This window comes from Bacillus rossius, chromosome 6 (genome assembly GCF_032445375.1).
Source record: "Bacillus rossius redtenbacheri isolate Brsri chromosome 6, Brsri_v3, whole genome shotgun sequence".
NCBI lineage: Eukaryota > Metazoa > Arthropoda > Insecta > Phasmatodea > Bacillidae > Bacillus > Bacillus rossius.
In genome coordinates, this window is record NC_086334.1 from 14,551,020 (window position 1) to 14,570,912 (window position 19,893).

Genomic DNA, 19,893 nt, shown 5'->3' on the forward strand with positions numbered 1-19,893 from the left:
CTTTGTACGGTTCCAATAGGAACATAACTGTAGATAATTGGTTTTTCAGTATGGAGCTGGCACAATATTTGTGTGACAGGTCTTTGACAGTCGTGGGGATGCTAAAGAGAAACATGCCAGAAATTCCTCCTGAATTTCAGCCAAATAAGAGCCTGCCTGTTGAGTCATCATTATATGGATTTATTAAAGAATTTACACTTTTATCATATGTGCCAAAAAAACATAAGGCTACCATTCTCCTGTCATCAATGCATTGACGCCACTCCCGCTGCCTGTCTAAGTTTTTTGATTGATTATTAATGTTGAAAGTGATCTCAGGGGTTTTAACGGGGGTTCGGCCTCGTAGCTGCAGGCAGGAGCGCGTCGCGGTTCGAAACCTACCCGGGCTGTTCAGGCCACCCAGGACGCCTTACAAATAACTGGTAAACGAATTGACACGACACTGCACTTTATTCAGAACCGATACACTTATTGGTCCAGGTACTGGCCGCGTCTGTTGTCTGACTGCTGCGACACGTGTATCTTGACGCCGTCGTCGGTGCTCCCTCTGAGAGCACAGGCCGTTATGTGTCCTCAACACCTGATCAGTGCCGCGCCTCGAACGCGCCCGCGCGCCAACATAGTGCAGTGCCCCGAACAGCGTGATGTCAGTCACAGCCCCCTGCGTGTGCAAAGCGCCCGGCCAGGTGTGGCACTGCGCAAGGGTATTAATTATTCATGCATTTGATAAGATAAACAGAAACTCATAAGTCTAAAACCATTAATAATTAATGTTAATTTAATAATCATTTTATAAAGGGTTATCATTCACAAAACTGGCCGAAGTCATCTTCCCGCGCTCCGCAGTTTTCCCGCGGAATTTCCCCCCTCCCTGGCCCCGGCGGCCAGGGAGGTTAGTCAGTCGCCATCCAGCACTCGCCCGGGCCGGCAGCCCACGCACGGGGAGCTCTCAACTTTCGCGCCAACATCACCAGTCACTACAATAGGTAATTATAGCCAAATCGTTTTAATTCAGCTCCCCGGTCGGCCCGAATCGACCGTTCGAGACTCCGCGCGGTCCTTTAATAAAATGTGCAGTCCGACACAGGACTTTTAGTATACTACGTAAATGATTAGGTGGCCCATCGTGGCACCTGCGCCTCACGCTGTAAAGTCCCACATCGGGACGTAGTTCATCGCCCACGCAGGGCGGCACTGCGCCAAATGTGAATCTAAAACTTTCAGACGAGTCATTAACTGGGACGTGCCACGGTCACGTGTGTGATATCCTGCAGGATTCCACCGCGCCCGTACCCAGCATAACGTGGCCCTCGCCACCCCGCGGAATAGCCGCAGTTAGTTAACCAGTTGATTGGAACAATTTACCTAGACCCGAACACGGGACTAATCGCAGTGACTATTGTGTAGTGTTTGATTTTAAGTAATTTCGTGTGAACAACCTCCCCACGCATTTCACGTTGCGTGCCGCAGACTTTCATACAGGTATGAACAGACTTATCGCCTGCCAGAGCATTCCACTCGCAATTCGCCGGGATTAGCCCCTATCGACGTACTTGCCACCGGGCTACCGTGTGGCCGTAAAAAGTCCGCCAATAGTGGGTGGCGTGCGTGGAGCTTAGGTCGACGATGAAGCGGCCAGTTACATGAGCGTGTAACGTGTAAAGTGTGCGGCGGAATAAACCAGCTAAAAGTACGTGTGTGTTTTTATTAATAAGGCGTCCTGGGAGGCCAAAACAGCCCGGGGAGTCCTTTGTCAACGCGTCCCTGCCTACAGCCACAAGGCCAGGAACCCCGCCCTTGAGACCCAAAATTAATTAAACAGTTTAGATTCACGTAAAATTCAGATCAGGCAACGGGGACGGCGTCAATCTCTAAGCATGAACGGTGTGTGCGACCAGGATAGGTTGCAAAGTGATATATACGGACTGATACAGTGGCCGACTGTCAATGTGAAAGATGCGGCGGATAGTCGCAGAGCTACTGCGCTGCAACAACTTATGCAGACATTTAAGTTAACATGGAGAATGACAATGACGCCATCTGCCTTCTGCCGAGGTGATGTTGAGGGTGTGGAGTTGCTTCTGGGCGCCAACTAGCAATAATAGCTACGTGCTAGTGCGTAGCCGAGACTCTTGACTCAGGGCGTGACGTCGCCACATGGCTGGCAGGCAGTAAGGGTCGTTCCGTCAGAGTTACCTCCGGCTGTTTTAGCCACCAGGGACGCTATGCTACAGGCGTTGAATCAAATACGCGGAGGCTCAATTTAAAGTGATTTATTGTCAGTCACGCTATACATGCTCTACGTCGTGCATGACCCGCTTACTGGGAGCCGTGCTCTACAGGACACGTTTCTGATGGGCTGAAAACTCACGCAATTCTGGTAGAGATGGCAAGGGCGGAGGTCGAGAGGCTCCGCGGGCGACTCGCGACTAGTCTCCTTGGAGGTCGGTGATTAACTGGCGATGGCAGTGACGTCCGCACGACTCCCCAGCCTCGCTCCCGCGAAAACGTGTCGTGTGTAAAAGTAATCCCAGGCCATGCACGCCGCCTGATCGTGCTAAAGTCCAGAATTACAATTCATATTTAAACATAGCCATTACATAATTAATATTGTTTTTAAGAGTGCTGAATATTAATTTCAAAGTCCAGGTAATCAGGTAACCTAACAGTACCCCCGTGGTCGACTTTCGCGCGGGCGACAGTCGATTAAGCAGGGCAGCTTATGTTCGAGGTGTTGCACTACCCTGCACCCAGGTGCGTTCACGTCGCACACGCTCGGGGCGAGGTGACGATGCGCCATAGCGGTCTGTGCGGATTCGAGGAGCACTAATGGTTGGCGTCAACACATATGTTCCAAAGTTATTTGCACTCTAACGTGTGGCGAAATATTAAAGTCTCGAAAAGTCCGTACACCCGGTAAGGTGGAGACATACACGTTACAGTGACTTTCTAATTGGAAATTACTCGGTTAGATTGCACATTACAAGTTACACATTTATAGACGATGAAAATTAAGAGGCAAAAGTTAGCGAGTAATAACTCGACACACGTTTGACGCCGTCCCCGCTACCTCTGACTATTTAGACATGATTTTTGTTCGGTTCGTGATCTCAGGGAAGGTTCGGCCTTGTGGCTAGAGGTAGGGGTCAATACAGTAGGGCCCCCCGAGCTGTTATGGCCACTCGGGACGCCTGAATAATAACACAAAGCTTCTGAAGAGAGTTGGTGAATTTAATACAGCACAGCCCAATACATGGTGCTGCCCGTTCTGGCTGTAACGGTTTTCCCGACGCGACTAGTCACACGCGGAGCTCACTTCCTCAGTGGCGGCTCACGGTTTTAATGCGCGTGAGGGGCGGACTTGTACACGTGACGCGATAGTTACAAAAATACACTCTGACATGGCACACAATATCTTGACGCACAATACACTACACTATTACCTAGCTCTAAATAAACTGGGCTAGCAGCACGTAGGCCCGTGTCTCCGGCGACTCTACGTGGTGTCTAGGTGTGTCCCAAGGACTGACTCGTTATTAAGTTTGATGGCACGCGTCGCCTGCTGGCTGCCTTGTGCGGGCCAAAACTATGTAGCCAGTAGGCTAGGTTGGGCGTGAAGCGCCGACGTAACTCCACATAAACTCCCCACAGTACTTACGTATGACGTAGAACACTCATCTTGGAGCACTGATTGAATTAAGTTAAGTACCTCATGGTAGATTTAGGCCGACCGCGGAACTGTACGTAAGAGGTTGAAAAGAAATTACACTATTGAAAACTACATGTCGGTGAATGCAAAGGTTGAAGGTTCCGCATTGCGCGCAGGCTGCCGGCCTGGTTGAGCTCTCGAAGGACACTGACGGTGTCGCCGCGCGCGACCCCCCTCCCCCGCCAGCCCTCCCGCGGAAACGTGTGAATTTCGCGGGAAACTGAACCGGCCAGGTTCGGGACAAATCGCACAGTGAAACATGATTTTGCAAAGACTGAATTATTAATTAATGGAAAATAATGTTTAATAAAAACCTGTGGAAAACATAATTAAAATAATTTGTTGTAGTGCGGCGGAGGGACATGCCACACCCGGCCGGATCCTTCCGCCGACGCAGCACTCGTTGCATGGCGTTCGCCTCGTCGCACGCACTGCACTTTGCTGCGCGCACGAGCGCGTTCGGTGCACACGTTTTTACGAGACGTTGATGAGGCATAGCGGTCTATGCGACAGAGGAGCATTGGCGGTCGGCGTCACGTTGCTAAGAGTCTACGATGATAACAATTAATTGGCTGTGAAGCCGTAACTGTGTAACTCAATTAAGCTGTCCTTAATCTCTGGACACGAAACTACGTAGAAAATGCAAAGTTCCCTGTTGGGATACAATTAATTAGTTACGAGTCGCACGAAATATCGTGCGACTGGGTGGGGTCGGCGCAGAGCTGGTAAAAAGGATTTTAGAAACTTACACTATTGCTGAGACGTGGATGTAACGCTAAAGTTGATGGCTCTGCGTTCGCGGAGCGTCCGACCCCTGCGAGCTCCCGACGGTAACTGAACTCGAGACCGCCCTGCGGCCTCGCGCCTAAACGCGTGGAGCGCGGGAAAACAGATCCGGCCAGTTTTGGGCTTAAAAGACATGTTACACAATATATGATTATAAAACAATTAGACATGATTTCCCTTGAATTAATTATTTTTTAAATTGTTATTAAATTGGTTGTTTTTGATTTCAACAGAATAATTACATATTTAATTAGGCGCATTGCCACACCCGTCCGGGCGCTGTCATTGCTTTGGTGTTCGTCGCGGCGCACTTTTACACACTTGGCGGACATCACGCTCGGGCGTGTTCGATGCACTTAAGAGGTGTTGTTGTGACATAACGGCCTGTGCGAACCAGAGGGAGCACCGGCGGTCAGCGTCAGCATCATGACAATTATGTCGACAGTAAGAGTAACAACCCAGAGATTTCATTTAATAATTGCATCAAATCTGGAGACAACACGTTGGATATGAAGTGCTGCGTGTATTCGGCCAACCGAAAACCAGGAGATGGCCTCTGGCAATATTTTATCATCTGATATCCATTAGCTGCAGCAACGGTTACGTCATCTACAAAAAATATTACGAAACCACAAACCTACGTCGATTTGAATTTATATCCTAATTAGGGCTTGACGCCGACTGCCAATGCTCCTCTATGTCGCATAGACCGCTATGCCTCATCAACGTCTCGCAAAGGCGTGTGCACCGTTCGCGCTCGTGCGCGCAGCAAAGTGTAGTTCGTGCGACGAAGCGAACGCCAGGCAACGAGTGCTACGTCGGCGGAAGGATCCGGCCAGGTGTGGCATATCCCTCCGCCGCACTACAACAAATTAATTAATGTATTTTTCCACAGGTTTTATTAAACATTATTTTTCATCAATTAATATTTCAGTCCTTTCAAAATCATGTTTCAGTGTGCGTTTTGTCCCGAACCTAGCCGGTTCAGTTTCCCGCGAAATTCACATGTTTCCTCGGGAGGTTTGACGGGGGAGGGGGGTCGCGCGCGGTGACACCGTCAGTGTCCTTCAGGACATAGAAAACAGAGGGAGATGCTTCAGGAGCTCCGAGAGGCCGGCAGCCTGCGCGCAACCATCAACTTTTGCTTTCACCAACATGTAGTTTCAATAGTATATTTTCTTAATCTTTTACGTACAGTTCCGCGGTCGGCCTCAATCTACCATGAGGTATTTCACTTAATTAAATCAGTGCTCCAAGATGAGTGTTCTACATAATACGTGAGTACTGTGGGGAGTCTACCAGACTTTACGTCGGTGCTTCACGCCCCAACTTAGCTTACCGGCTACTTAATTTTGGCCTGCACGGGGCAGCCAGAAGGCGACACGTGCCACCGAACGTATTAACGAATCAGTCCCTGGGTCACATCTAGGTATCACGTAGAGTCACTGGAGACACGGGCCTACATGCCACTAGCCCAGTATAAGAAGTGTTATGCAATAGTGAAATGTTTGCACGTCAAAGTATAGTTTGTCATGTTAGAGTTTAGGTATCACCGCGGCACGGTATCGTGCCACCAAATGTAATAACGAATCAGTCTCTGGGACACATCTAGGTATCACATAGAGTCACCGCAGACACGGGCCTACATGCCACTAGCCCAGTATATTAAGTGTTAGGTAATAGTGAAGTTTTTTGTTCGTCAAGAGTTAATTCGTCATGTTAGAGTGTTTTTTGTAACCGCCGCATCACGTGTACAAGTCCGCCCCTCACGCGCATTAAAATCGTGAGCCGCCACTGAGGAAGTGAGCTGCGCGTGTGACTAGTCACGTCGGGAAAACCGTTACGGCCAGAACGGGCAGCACTATGTATAGGGCTGTGCCGTAATAAATTCATCAAATACCCTCCAGAGACTTTGTGTTCTTCTTCAGGCATCCCGAGTGGCCATAACAGCTCGGGGGGCCCTACTGCGTTAACCCCTACCTCTAGCCACAAGGCCGAAACCTCCCTGAGATCTCGAACCCAAGCAAAAATCACATAAAAATCATGGGAGGTAGCAGGGACGGCGTCAGGCTGTCACTGACAACAAACCATCTTCATCGATGGCTTACCATTCAGAACTTGCCATCTGGTCTAACAACACTAATAAAAAATTGCCTGACAACCATCCATTCTGAAGATGCTGATGCTTTTTCATTGAATCAATCAAGGACGGATTATCTTGAAAAAAGAAAAAAGTGCCATTATTGCCCATACCAGAGGGAGAGGAAGACTAATTACAATGTGCGTGCAGTACAACACTCCTAATTCCTTGGAATGCTCAATGAAAATATGCGAGATGTGTGTGTCACATTTGTAATATTATTTAAACATTCATTTACTTTGTGTATTTTCGTGACATGATATTGTTGTCTTAATTGTTTTATAATTCATATGTTTATAATTAGAAAAGTTTTTTTCCATTTAGTAATTTAATTTTATATGTTCCTGACTTACTTCATAAAATATCATGAAATATATACATATATATGAATTGCACAAGAAAATGCATTCCGTTGTAAATGTTTCTTTAAATACTTGGTACTTAATTCACATATATTTTAAAATATGAAAATACCTAAAAAATTATACTGGTCTGACGGACCGATGTTCCGCTTAACTGATAAAAAAGCGATGTTCCGTGCAGAGGGTTAAATTATGTGATAGTGAACCATGAGGTAGAGATTAAAACGAAGACTCATACCATTATAGTTTAAAATTATTTTTGACATTAAGTCTCCGCAGCAGAAATATTACTCTTAAGTTATTTAAGTATAAAAAATTAGTTGTTGATTTTGTAAATGACCTTAGCATTTTTGGTATCATTTGAGACCCATATGCGGGTAAATACGGTATATAGTGAAATTGTATGAAAAATACAATATGAAACATAAACACAAATGATCAATACTGTAAAAAAATTGGGATGGGTCTTAGTAGCATTTCTTACATTGCAATGTGTGTACCGGATAAACATCTGATGCACATTTACTCCCAGGTTGAGTGATGATATGCCATCATGGCCTCTAAAGAAATGAAGGAGGATGCTGAAGTTACACATCATTGTATATAATGACATGTCTACAAGTAACATCCCTCAGTTTCCAACCGCTTCATTTACTTTTATTTTAGCATTTTCACACCTTTGTTCAGTAGTTTGGGTGTGTGATGGTCTACAGCTAGGCTTATAACTTCTCAGCGATTTGTAATGTCACGTGGTAAGTTTTCCTCATTCGGCTATGATGATGTATATCCAAATAGAACTGAATAAAGCAGTCTTTGTTGGGGGGTGATATTTCAACATCAGAACTCAGCAGGCAATGAGGGGTAGGTAATGAAAATTGGTGAGAGGGCAGAAGGACTTACCATGTTCAAAAAACTGAGTAAGAATATATCTTTGCAGCTGAATTTATGAATTCAATACTAAGGAGTCAAGATTGGAGATGAGGCTGATAAATGATAAATGGTACAAATTAACAACACATGAAATAAACATTTCTTTATTGAAGACGTAGCAAGTGCAGATCTCAGCGGCACTGGTCGCTCAGCTGTCGGCACACCGGCCGGAGATGGGCCATCCCGTACGCACCGACCTTGGCCCCGGCGACGCGGCAGCCCAGAGCGATGCTGTCATGGAGGGAGCGCCCTGAGCCCAGGCCGAAGATGGTCGCTGCGATGAACGTGTCTCCCGCGCCCACGGTGTCCACCACACGCGGGGGAGGGAAGGCTGGGGTCACCACCACTGCCCCGCCCACGCCTCTTCCCGCCGCCCCGAGCTCCCCCCACGGCACTACCACCGTGGCCCTGCGTCGTCACCAGGAAAGAATAATGAAGAAATGAATCAGGGCTTGACGTCTTGTTGAGCTTGCGGGCGTCAGAGACCGTGAGGTGAGAATGGAGCATTGAGGAAATGACTTGTGAAACAGGAAGTAGGTACCCTGAGAAAACCCATTAGCTGACGGTAACATCTGCACGTTTTATAACTTGTGGAAAATCCTGAAACCCCGCGCCAAGAATCAAACCCAGATTACTTATATGGTCTGAGTGATCTAAACTCTCAACTACAGCCCCCCCCCCCCCCCCAAAAAAAAAACTGACATATTTAGTTGCCAATGCCATATCCCTGAATGTTTAATGTTTGTTGGTTTGCATTTTACAATTTTTAATTTCATATATATATATATATATATATATATATATATATATATATATATATATATATATATATATATATATATATATATATATATATATATATATATATATATATATATATATATATATATATATATATATATATATATATATATATATATATATATATATATATAACAAACTGTTTGATTATGACTTAGGAGTTTATGAATATGATTTGGATATAGCAATTCAAGTACATACAGTACAAACATAGTACTTGAAAAATATTTAACATTATTAAATTCATTCCATATTTAATAGATCCTTTCTAGTGCCAATTTTGTCAGTAGAATGATTAACTTGGTCTCTTTTGAAACACCGTTAGAACAAAATTGTGTTTTATGACTAGTTAAAAGCAAAGAATGTGGTGATAAATGGTGGTCCAGCTGTCTGGAAGGGAATAGCAGGGGGAGGGGGTGCTTTATCCAGCAGCCACAATGAAGAAAAGCAAAAGGAACCCTGGACTAACTCCATTTGCACCCACTCCATCCTGCATCTCTCATCTTTCCCGCCTGTGCAGAGAGATTCAGTAAGCCCCAGACTAAGTGGCGTAAGTGATGCAGCTTACAGTCAGCACATGTAGGTTTCCAACTTAAGTGGGTCAGGAAGTGGTAATTAACAGCAGTCTAAAGTGTCATAGTATCACATTTAAGAGGCAGAGCCTGTAGTTTTTCAGTTAAGCTGTTCCCAAGATATAAGTTTGTAAGATATAAGTTTGTGATTGGTGCCCACCATTAATAAGTGTTATAGCTGTCGATGGTCATGTCACAAATCATAAATAAATAAATAAATAAATAGAGACCCGGAAATTTCGCGGATTCATTTAGTCGCAAGCTAGAATGCAAACCTTCACACTCTCTCACTGTGTTCATGATTGGCACGCAGTTGTTTGGACACGCCCGTCTACGACCATGAGCCAATGATGCCCAGCTAGGAGAGAAGTAAGCGAATCAGGTAGTGCCAAATAACAAGGATAAAAAATTCTCGCTAAGAAATTAACCAATGGGAAAGTAAACATGGGTCGAGCACACCTATAACTTTGAATTCTATTCTGAGGCCAGAAGAATCCGCGAAATTTCCGGGACTCTATATATAAATAAATAAATAAATAATGCAATCCCCAGTTTCCAAGTTTTGATGAAAATCGTAGCATTATATTCAAGTAAATAGGGTATGTAGGTAATTAATAGAATACATAAATAAATATAATTCATAACATAACTACTGTGTATATATTTTCATGCAATATTTCATTGTCTCTATATGTATTGGTTATTTTATTTTTTGCCATGAAAAATGAGCTTTTTCATGCCATTTTATGCTCTTAGAAAACTGCAAAACTAGAATAGGAGGATAATATGTGTTCCTGCTTGTCTTTTGTCTTCGAGTAACGTCTCTACAGGGAACAAATATTAGCACATGATTTTACAAAGGAACATCCTAATCTCACACTTACTGTTATACATTTCACCAGGTGTCTATAATAATGTCCAAATGTCAATTAACATTATTCAGTTGCTTTTAAACATCAAATTAATTTGAACTGTAATTACATTTTGTTGGGGCTGTAGCATTTCCTCCATCCTCCATCAGTTATCACCCATAATTCCAGTGAGACAGGAATGACAACTCTGTATTGTGGCTGAAGCTGTCAGGCGTAGCCACCTAGCCTTCACACATGAAACCACGTGTGGATTTTACTGTTACATTACCAGTGACTCTAGATCATCTGTGACTCGAGATATTGAATGACTTTTGTTCCTGACAATCATTTTGAATAAGTTATTCGCAATAGGAGATGGGAGGTCTTAAACTCTTAATAACTAAAGCCACATTCAATACTGCAAGACTCCCACCAAATTCCCTTTTACTGTAAAAGACTAAAATCAATAAAAAAACTCAATAATTAATAACTTGTGAACAACGCGATTGGCAGCAAGCGTGCACGAGAGCACCACTTACCACCATTAAGGTCGAACAACAAATGTTGCTTCGTCACCGGAAGCTGTAAGCTTGGTGCTGCTGGCAAGCAGCGCGGGAAGTTGTTGATTCACGCGTCTCTAAACACTAGACACTAAAATTAACATACGTCCAAACACATGTCCTATCCTCATGTTTCCTTACCCAGGTTTTGTGTATCTCGTCATGGCTTCCAGCGTTTTGTGCATGTCGCCCCAGCCGTTGGAGATAGCAAAATCTTTGCCAACAAACACACAATCGGCCATGGGTGACATGGCCAAAAGATTTACGCTGTTGCTCGGGATCTCCAGCTCGATGGAAATTTTCAAACTCTGTCCATGAGACGAATTCCAGCGGACTGCATGCTCCATCATACGGGCAACTTCATCGGTGTTTCGACCCTGTGGCGATCAGACCCACTAAAATGCACACTATGAATCATACACAGTGAACCTTCTTTTGTAACAGCAAAAAAAAAATTTTTAAATAGTAAATGACCAAAAATATATATAAAAAAAAAATGGATTCTCTTATTATTATTGTCTCTGTTGTACCAGAGTTGATTTCCATTTTGTAACACAGTTTCACTTCACAGGTAGACATTATTTATTATTAACTAGCTTCTGCCAATTTGATGGTTTTACTAGTGCAGATTTATCAGCTGTTGACCAATAAAGAAAAAATTTGCTATGAATATTCATAATTATTTATTAAAAGTAACCAAAATGAATGAATGCAAGTAGTACTATGTAGTGTATATAATATTTCTGGTTTTAAAAATGTTTTTTTTTTGTTTGTATTTAATTTCATGGAAATCAGAACATAAATAAATGAAACAAAACAATAAAAACAAGAGAGGTATTGTGTTAAATTTATAGAAATATAATTTAACTAATAGTAATGATGGGGAAATGAAAAAAAAAAATGAACATGGCATACGAGACCCCACCTTTACCTGGTTATTTTTTTGTAAAGGCCAATTGTTCTTTAAGACTTGCACAAATGGAAGGGTGAAAATAAAACAAAGTAAAACTTAGTTAGGACTGTCCACAGGAGCAAATCTGTAGGATTGGCAAAGAGGGCCTGCAGAAACTTCCAGGAAGAGCCAGCGCGGCCCTAGAGTTTAGCAGACGGGGGTCAACCAACAAATCGTCTCTGGATACGGAGCTTGCATGTCGTATACTGCCCTTATTTTAGCCTGCACGCACGCAGACTGTGGCGGATCCAGGATTTTGGTTTGGGAGGGGCTAGACCCAGCTGAGGCTAGGCTTTATCAAGGCAAACACTAAAACAATAGTGGACCCAGATGCTTTTGGAGGGGGCTTGAGCCCCTTAGCCCCCCCTCTGGATCCGCTACTGCACGCAGATACAGAAAGTTTTCCACAAGACATAGTTTTGACATCAAAACCCATTTTCACTGTCACGCTTCCACCCGGACTGCCCATTGCTGTAAGGACTGCAGACTTGTAAGAGCACGAGCAGCAACCGCGCTCACCTCGAAGTGGACCCAGGAGTAGCGGGCGAGGTCCACCCGGCAGAACTCGCCGAAGGACAGCTCGGGCACATCCCGGGGGCAGTACAGGGCAGTCCGGGAGCCCGTGCTGATGTTGATGATGAGCGTGGCCATGTACGACTCTAGGTCCTCGTGGATGACAGCGTGCTCCAGCGAGATCCCGTGCTCCGCGAAGTCGTCCACCATGAACCTGGACATGCACGCTTCCTGCCGACAACCGCTCGATTATTTATCGATTACTTATTTTATGATCACACCTCGTTGCTAGGGACAAGATTTTTGACGCGACAACGTTTAATAAATCGATGAACGCCGTCTGCACGCACAAAAAAGTGTCCCTAAACGCACATTGTCCCATTACCCTGTGTCCCGTTAAACTCATTGTACACTTGCGCCGCATCTATCTCTCTTCCGCTCGATTGGAACAGCCATCGATTTGACTTTTTCGTGGCACATTAAACTTGAAACACTCCCATTCGTTTCCTCCTTTTCCTATCATGTCCTATCCTTAACAGAATAACACAGAGTGGAAGAAGTTAAATAGAAAACATTTATAAACGTTATAGTTAAAATAATCTCTTCGTTAAAGTAATAAACATATTTGAATCAATGAGTGCAAATAAAAGTAAATTTATCAATTAAATTGTAGATTTCATTTCACTCCTTCTTTGTATCCATACAAAATAGTAATAATTCAATAAAAATGATTCAATTTTATTCATAATAGTATGCAATCATTACATCAATGTTTTGTTATGACGTCACGTTAAACTATCGTCCGTAAACCGACTTTACAGACAACCAATTTATTTTTTTGGTTTTATTTTTAGGTCAATTTCATACAAGAGATTTTGGTCATTTTGATTTTTTTAATTTTTATACATTGTCTTTATTCATAAACATGGGGAATTATTCAACAATTATGAAACTAAAATATTTATATATACTTATTTTACCAAATGAATCTCATTTTTACTCTACACATGATGCACTTGTACAGTAAAATCATTAGTAATAAACTAATAAGCACAGAACAAAAATACTCAGAAAAAAATTAATCAGTAAATTTCTGTATGATCAATGTACCATTGCAATTAGTGTAAAAACGTGTTACTAATAACACATGCAAGATCAAATGACATATTTAAACTTTTTCCAATCCTTTTAGTTAATTCAGTTTGGTACAACATTTATGTTAAATGAATAAATTATATTCAATAAATTTACCATAATAAAGGATAAAATTTTTGTAATTTAAATTAAGTGTTGTCAAATTGCTAACTGATTTCATGTTTTTAGTTACATTTTGGTGTTATGTATTGTATTGATATTGACATGCTTTGCGGAGTTATCACGGTTTTATCGCAATTTACCTACAATTGAGTCCCTACTCATCAACAATGAGCTCATTAGTTACGGACTTACAAATTACTAGAAAAGGGTTGTTTCGCAGCCCTTCCCACCACTTTCATCAAAATGTATACATAAAAAACATTTTTTTCACAGTAGTTATTCGTAACATATTTCAAAAACATCATCTTGCTCTTTAAAGCACACTTAAATATTACCTTTAATAAAATGACACCACAGTTTGAGTGATATCTCATTAAAAATGTCAAAAAAACTACCTCAGTTTTTGTACGCACTAACAAATGTATTTTAAACTTAACGGGTAATAAAAATTTCCCGATAAGTTGCAGTAAAGAAAGAAATGTGATGATGGAAGGCAGAGTCGCGGTTGCTAATCTGATTAGGAGGTACAGTGCTAAAGGGCTAGCTGGGCCTCTGGCCTGCCTCCTGGTCTCGCCTCTGCTATAATCGTACCATTCATTTTTTTTAAACTTCCTATGCAAGAAATTTTCTTACGTGGTATTTTCATACAAAAGTTATAGAATACAATGAAATTTTAAAAAATTATGTTTATAACTGTTTATAAAGTTGTAATATTGTACGTAATATGTAGCCCACTGAAACAACAAAAAAAATACAAACACAAGTGAAAATTTTGAAATGCAAGCTAGCATCTCAATCAGTGACAGATTTAAAGACTGATATATGCACTGCAAGTCTCGAAAGTAGTTTCGAAAACTTTTCGCAAGATTGTTTTTCCTTGGAGAAACATCATGAGAACAATGTCTGCAGTTTCTTCTCGGTAACCGCACTCGCTCGCCGCGGCAGACGTCAGCAGCCAGGTTGACGGATGGCTAGATGAAGAGAGGAAGGGGGTCGGGGGTACAGGCGGGGCCTACCTGGCGTTTTTGCAGCCGATGGTGCCCAGGAACTCGCACGGCGCGCCCAGCATGGAGAGCACCGTGCAGCTGTTGGAGGCGTTGCCCCCTCGCCGTATGCACACCTCCGAGCTCCTGTGGACACCAGCATTCCCTCAGCCGCGGGAGGCCAAACCCTGTGCTCGGCAGCAGTGCAACCTGGCAGCATGCCGATGGAAACCTAGCTGAGCGTGGTCTCTCTTTATCTCTCTCTCTTTTTATATTTACATATATTTATATTTGTAGGCTATGAATATGGGCGTATGTCACAAACATGAAATGAAAAGAAATGTGATATCAGTATATCACCTGCTTAATATCATCCAATCCTTTCAGTTATAACCAATGTGTTTGCATCAACAGTTGAAGGAAACCAGGGTGGCCCAACTGAGACTAGAACTACCGTGGAAAACTTTCAAATGCAGCATGTGTTGGATAAACCAAGTCTTGGGGAGAGACGTCTTTTAGACATGAATTTCCAACAGGAATATATATGTCTCTTTAATCTCAAGTTGGGTGTCACATCGGTGAAGATTTGACACCACATAAAACTCGTTAACTATGAAAGCTACAAAGTTGAAGTAAATATACTTTAGTACAGCGGACTCTACTCATGGTCGTTACATATGACTCACCCTAGTAACATTCACAGTGATGCCGTAGTAAGCATTGGTGAGGAGTGTCCAATTGAAGTCAATGGAGAGCTGTAACTCCGAAAGTAATTGACCGATTTTCGCAATTGAATCTTTAAGTTGCTCGTGAGTGAGCACTGAGTGATGCTAGTTGAGTGGAATAACTATAAAGTTATTTAAAATGTGTGTGTGTGTATATATGTATATATATGTATATGTATTTGTGTGTGTGTGTGTGTGTGTGTGTGTGTGTAAATATTATATATTATTTTAATGTAAGGATCAAACTGAAAGATAAAAAACATTTTTAAAAATTTCTAAAGAATTTAAAGAAAGGTTTCTGTCAATTCTTACAATTATACAATCAAAGAAACACTCTAAAATAATCTACAAATTTCAATAATCAAAGTAGAAGATGCTGAATTAAATAGTACAGACATTGAAAAGTATAGAAAAGTTATCAAATAATGAATATTCAATCCCCAGATATATTGGTCTCATCTCAAAAACCTAATAGTCCATAAAAATGTTTTGTAACAGTTAATACTATATAGTTTCCCTTTTGCTTTGCGAACTTTGGTTTGCGCCATCCGCCACAGGTGGCAGCATTGTGGTTACACATTTCAGTTCCATGCAATTTCCGTTCTATTCACACAATTGCTCCCAGCAAACGCCATATACCGAGAGCTAAGATGTTACACATCAAAAATGCACCAAATGTTTAAAGGAACATAGCCTTCAAAACTACAGTGGGCTCTAAACCATTTGAGAATTGACTCAGTGTTATCATCTCTTGCCTTGCTGAGTCGGAGCCTCGGGCTTGGCCCCACAGCACAAAACACTGTTATGCCCATGCCTGCCTCGTAACCGAGCGGGACGCGAGGAAGTTCAGCTAAGCGACACTGCTGTCCTGGCTCAGGGAAGGCAGGATGTTCCTTGAGCCACCTCACCTGTTCTTGGAGTCCTCGACAGGGTACGAGTCGCACAGGTGGATGATGTCCAGGCATGCCACCCCGACGCACAGGATAGTCATTGCTCTTGATGTGGAGGAAGTCTTCTTACCTCATGACTTCTCCAAGATACCAGTTCACCCTTTCTGCTAAAATTACAGTGGGAGACAAACAACCCCACAGTCTGCTTTGTATGCTACCAGATTGTTATAAATAATAACTATTTAACTATAAACAAAGCACAGTCTTTTACATGCACTTCAAATAGACTTAAAAGAAACCAATACATAATTGTATCTTATTACGCTTATGCATTGTCTGGTTTATAATCCAGTTTATTTAGCAACAAATACCAAAGAGTTTATACAAGTAATACATCATTAAATTGTATACCAGAGCATAAATGGTTCAAAAGAAATTAATTTTTCTTAATTATCAGAGTTTCTGCTTGTAATTTCATACATATAATTTTACAATATTTTAAATACGTAGCTACCAAAATTTCATGATTTTCATCTGGTGTCAGATTAAAATTCAAAGTCATCTGTGAACTGTAACCACATTTATTTTTCAACTGGCTAACATCTTTGAGAGAAACGATTAATGCTTTTTATAGAATTGAACACTGAACTTATTTTCCTGATAACTGCCTATTGCTGGCTCACAGTCGTAGAGAAGAGAGTCAAAATAACTACAGTGCAAGTCAAAGCAAAAGTTAAAAATGTCTGCAGTCTAACTTGCAAGCAAATGGGTGTAAAATATCCGGGTCTGTTAAAAAATATTTATTTAAGACTACAAAATAACACTGAACTGGTCCCAAGATTCACTTCAAACATCTTCGCGTGCTAGTTTAATGTATAGTTTCAAGTTTACTAGAGACGAGGCAACGAGGAAGGATAGACAGCCGGCGTGCCGGCCAGCGGGGGGTCAGGGGAGGCCCCACCTCCCGGACAGGTAGCACCCGTCACCCCGCTACATGGCAACCCAGGTGCCTGTCCGTCCCTTTCGCCCCAGAGCCCCGTCCGCGTGAAGTGGTGTAACTAGGACACCACTGTTCTCGAAACCTCGGATGTTAAGATAACTTTGATGACGTGACACTTTGAAGGGCTACAAGACCTTTCCAGACCAGAGCCAAGATGTGTATAAACGAGGAGGTTGACCTATGAAGGCGGTGAAGTGAAGAGGTCGAGAGACCTCAATGGAGGGTGGCAGTGAGCCACGAGTGACAATCGGATCATCCAGGACAAGCGGGTAGTGTGAGGCGGTGTGTTGGGACCGAGTTATGCGGTAAGAATTGAGCAGTAGAGAGAGCCACTGTTGAGCCCAGCTCCAGTGGGGAGAGTGAAAAGTGCATTTTTAAAAGTGTTATTAATTTGTGGACAGACATTTTAACTGTAGCAATTTAATTCATAGTGTAAATATTAGCTGATAGTTAAAAATGCAATTAATTAAATGGGCTATCCTTTCCGGACCTATTTTCCCACTCGTAACAAAATAATTGGTTATACATACTTCAAGCCACCCTATTTTTTGTTTAAATTAAACCATGTCCAATTAAAGAAGACTAAAATATTCAACATTTTAATCCTAAGTTGCACCTTATGTAGTAACATGTATCTAATATAAAAAAAAACTTAACATTTTATGTGGGTTGTTATCCTATTCTCTACACCTCTTGGATCCACCCATGGATTAACAATCAGAGATCATTTAAAAAATGTTGTAGCAGTGTTCATCTCTCCAGCTTGCAATGGATGAAATTATACCATTCTCAAGCTAACAGTCACTAAAATTGTATGTACAATGATTTCACTTACTTGGAAGCAAGAAAAATAAAACCTCGCAATACAAGTTATTTCAAGCCAACGGCATTTTCCACAGCACTAATGTGTTTATGAAGTTCCTTGGAATTCTCCAACAATAATCCTGCTCACTCAAAAACAGCTGAAATAATAATCTTGTTTACGCTGGTGAACCTGACATGTCGTGACCTCGGCTGACCTTTTAAAGTTTATCTCGTGTCATTTAGTCGCACTGAGAACCTTAAATAATGATGATGACAAAAAAAAATTGTTGATGACTGGCGATACTCTGCGATGCCAAATTTCAAATAGAAAAATGTTTAAGTTAGCTGAACTCAAAATAAAAAATTGATTCTCAAAAGGTGCAAAATTCAGTATGCCAAGGAAAAGTAATAAAAATATAAATTATTGTTTTATAATGACACCAAATTACAGTTCCGAAAATCTATACTATAACAATCACATTCTGGATGACCTGAGACACAAAGTTTGACAATGTGACAGGACTTCGCAGTACAGTTTTCGACAGCTCTAGTGCATGCAAACAGAATTTTTTGGTTCAAATTACAGTCCCTGAACACAAAATAACATTTTTCTGTCTTTCTAGTGGTTGCCAAGGAGTTCTTGAAACATTTAAACAGTCCCAAGGCACATATTCACACTTGATTGCTCTGGTGAAATGTTGTTAAGTTTACTACATTATGTTTCAATCTGAAGAAAAAAAGTAACAGAAAATTATTAACCCCAAAACAGACCATTAAAATAATAGAAATAACAACTATGGGAAGTAAATTCTGTAAAAACTCAGACAATAGAACAAAAATTTATTTTAAAATGAGCTTGACTCTAGTTTAGTCCACATACTATTGACTGAGCCATTTTTACAGATAAAAAAAAAAAAATTAATTACTGGAATCAAACATAATTTGTGTGCTGCTTTAGTTTTAGATAGCTGCGTTTAAATACTGCATTAGTTTGTTTATCAATATCAGCATAAATAATTACAAAATAATACAACATGCTTAAAATAAATTCTAACCTAAGGTGGTAATTAATGCTCTGCACACCACATGGGAGGGCTAAACATGGAAAACAATCTGCTATATATTTTACAACTCAACTAAAAGGATACATACTAAAACAATATTTTATAAGCTTGTTGGCTCTGGTTCAATTTATCACAAGAGAAATAAAATTTAAACATTCATGTGCATTTACGTACTAAATTGATCTACGACATCCTCTTACTGATACGGAGTATAAAATCTGAAATTACAGAGCTGAGTTGAAAAATTTTTTAAATGGTTTTATTCAGAAAGAAGTATAAGAGTGTGTCCAATATTCTGCAGTGTTTCTGTTGAAGTTTTTGTATTATTTGAAGTTTACATTGAATTAATGACCAGGGGTGTATCCAGCTCAAAATGGAAGGAAGACATTTTTCAGGATTTAACCTCTTTCATGGGAGAGCAGGGATCATGGTTTCACAACGACAACGACGACAATAATAAAATAACAGCATAATTTATTACAAAATATTTTTTTTAAACAATAGTTTGAGATGATTAGTTATAATTTTTCTCTAGCTACAGCTTATGGCTATCTCTTCTTTTTTATTTTTTTTTTCCACTTAGGGAATGGGGGTAGCTTTCCTCCTCCCGCCCTCTTCCCAAAAGATGCGCACTTGTTACTTGTTAGTATGTATAATCTATCATATAATTTGTTTTGTTGTATTATGTAGAAGCCTATTGTTAGAACGTATGCCACATACCAGTTTTAAAATACCTAGTCAAGCACTGAAATCAGTGGTAAATAAAACATAACCAAAAAAAGAGATTAATAATTCAGCACCTCTTACGTCCTTCCTCGACATCGCATACTGGTGCGACAATGCCTATTTGTACTCAATACAGCCATGCCACATCCAAGTTGTATCAGTCTTATTGAGTACGAGTACAAAATTCAGAACACATGCACTCTGAACCTTGGAGAGAGCCTGAAAACAGACACAATTGTGTGCCAGTTGACATGGGAACAGCTGTCTG

The 19,893-nt window shown here is 41.4% G+C and overlaps 1 protein-coding gene across 2 annotated transcripts; it reads right to left on the reverse strand.

The window, feature by feature from the left end:
• Positions 1-8,015: 8,015 nt before the first annotated feature.
• LOC134532683 (ketohexokinase-like) lies at positions 8,016-19,464 on the reverse strand. 2 transcript variants are annotated; one of them, XM_063369382.1, is made up of 6 exons: positions 17,867-19,464; positions 16,050-16,195; positions 14,450-14,563; positions 12,183-12,390; positions 10,853-11,088; positions 8,016-8,335 (listed from the first exon to the last, which is right to left on the reverse strand). In XM_063369382.1, the coding sequence occupies exons 2-6, from the start codon at positions 16,130-16,132 to the stop codon at positions 8,059-8,061; spliced, it is 918 nt and encodes a 305-aa protein (XP_063225452.1). In that variant the 5' UTR covers positions 16,133-16,195; positions 17,867-19,464; the 3' UTR covers positions 8,016-8,058. The 2 variants fall into 2 exon arrangements, with proteins under 2 accessions (XP_063225452.1, XP_063225450.1); XM_063369380.1 differs by having other exon boundaries at positions 16,050-16,198.
• Positions 19,465-19,893: the final 429 nt, after the last annotated feature.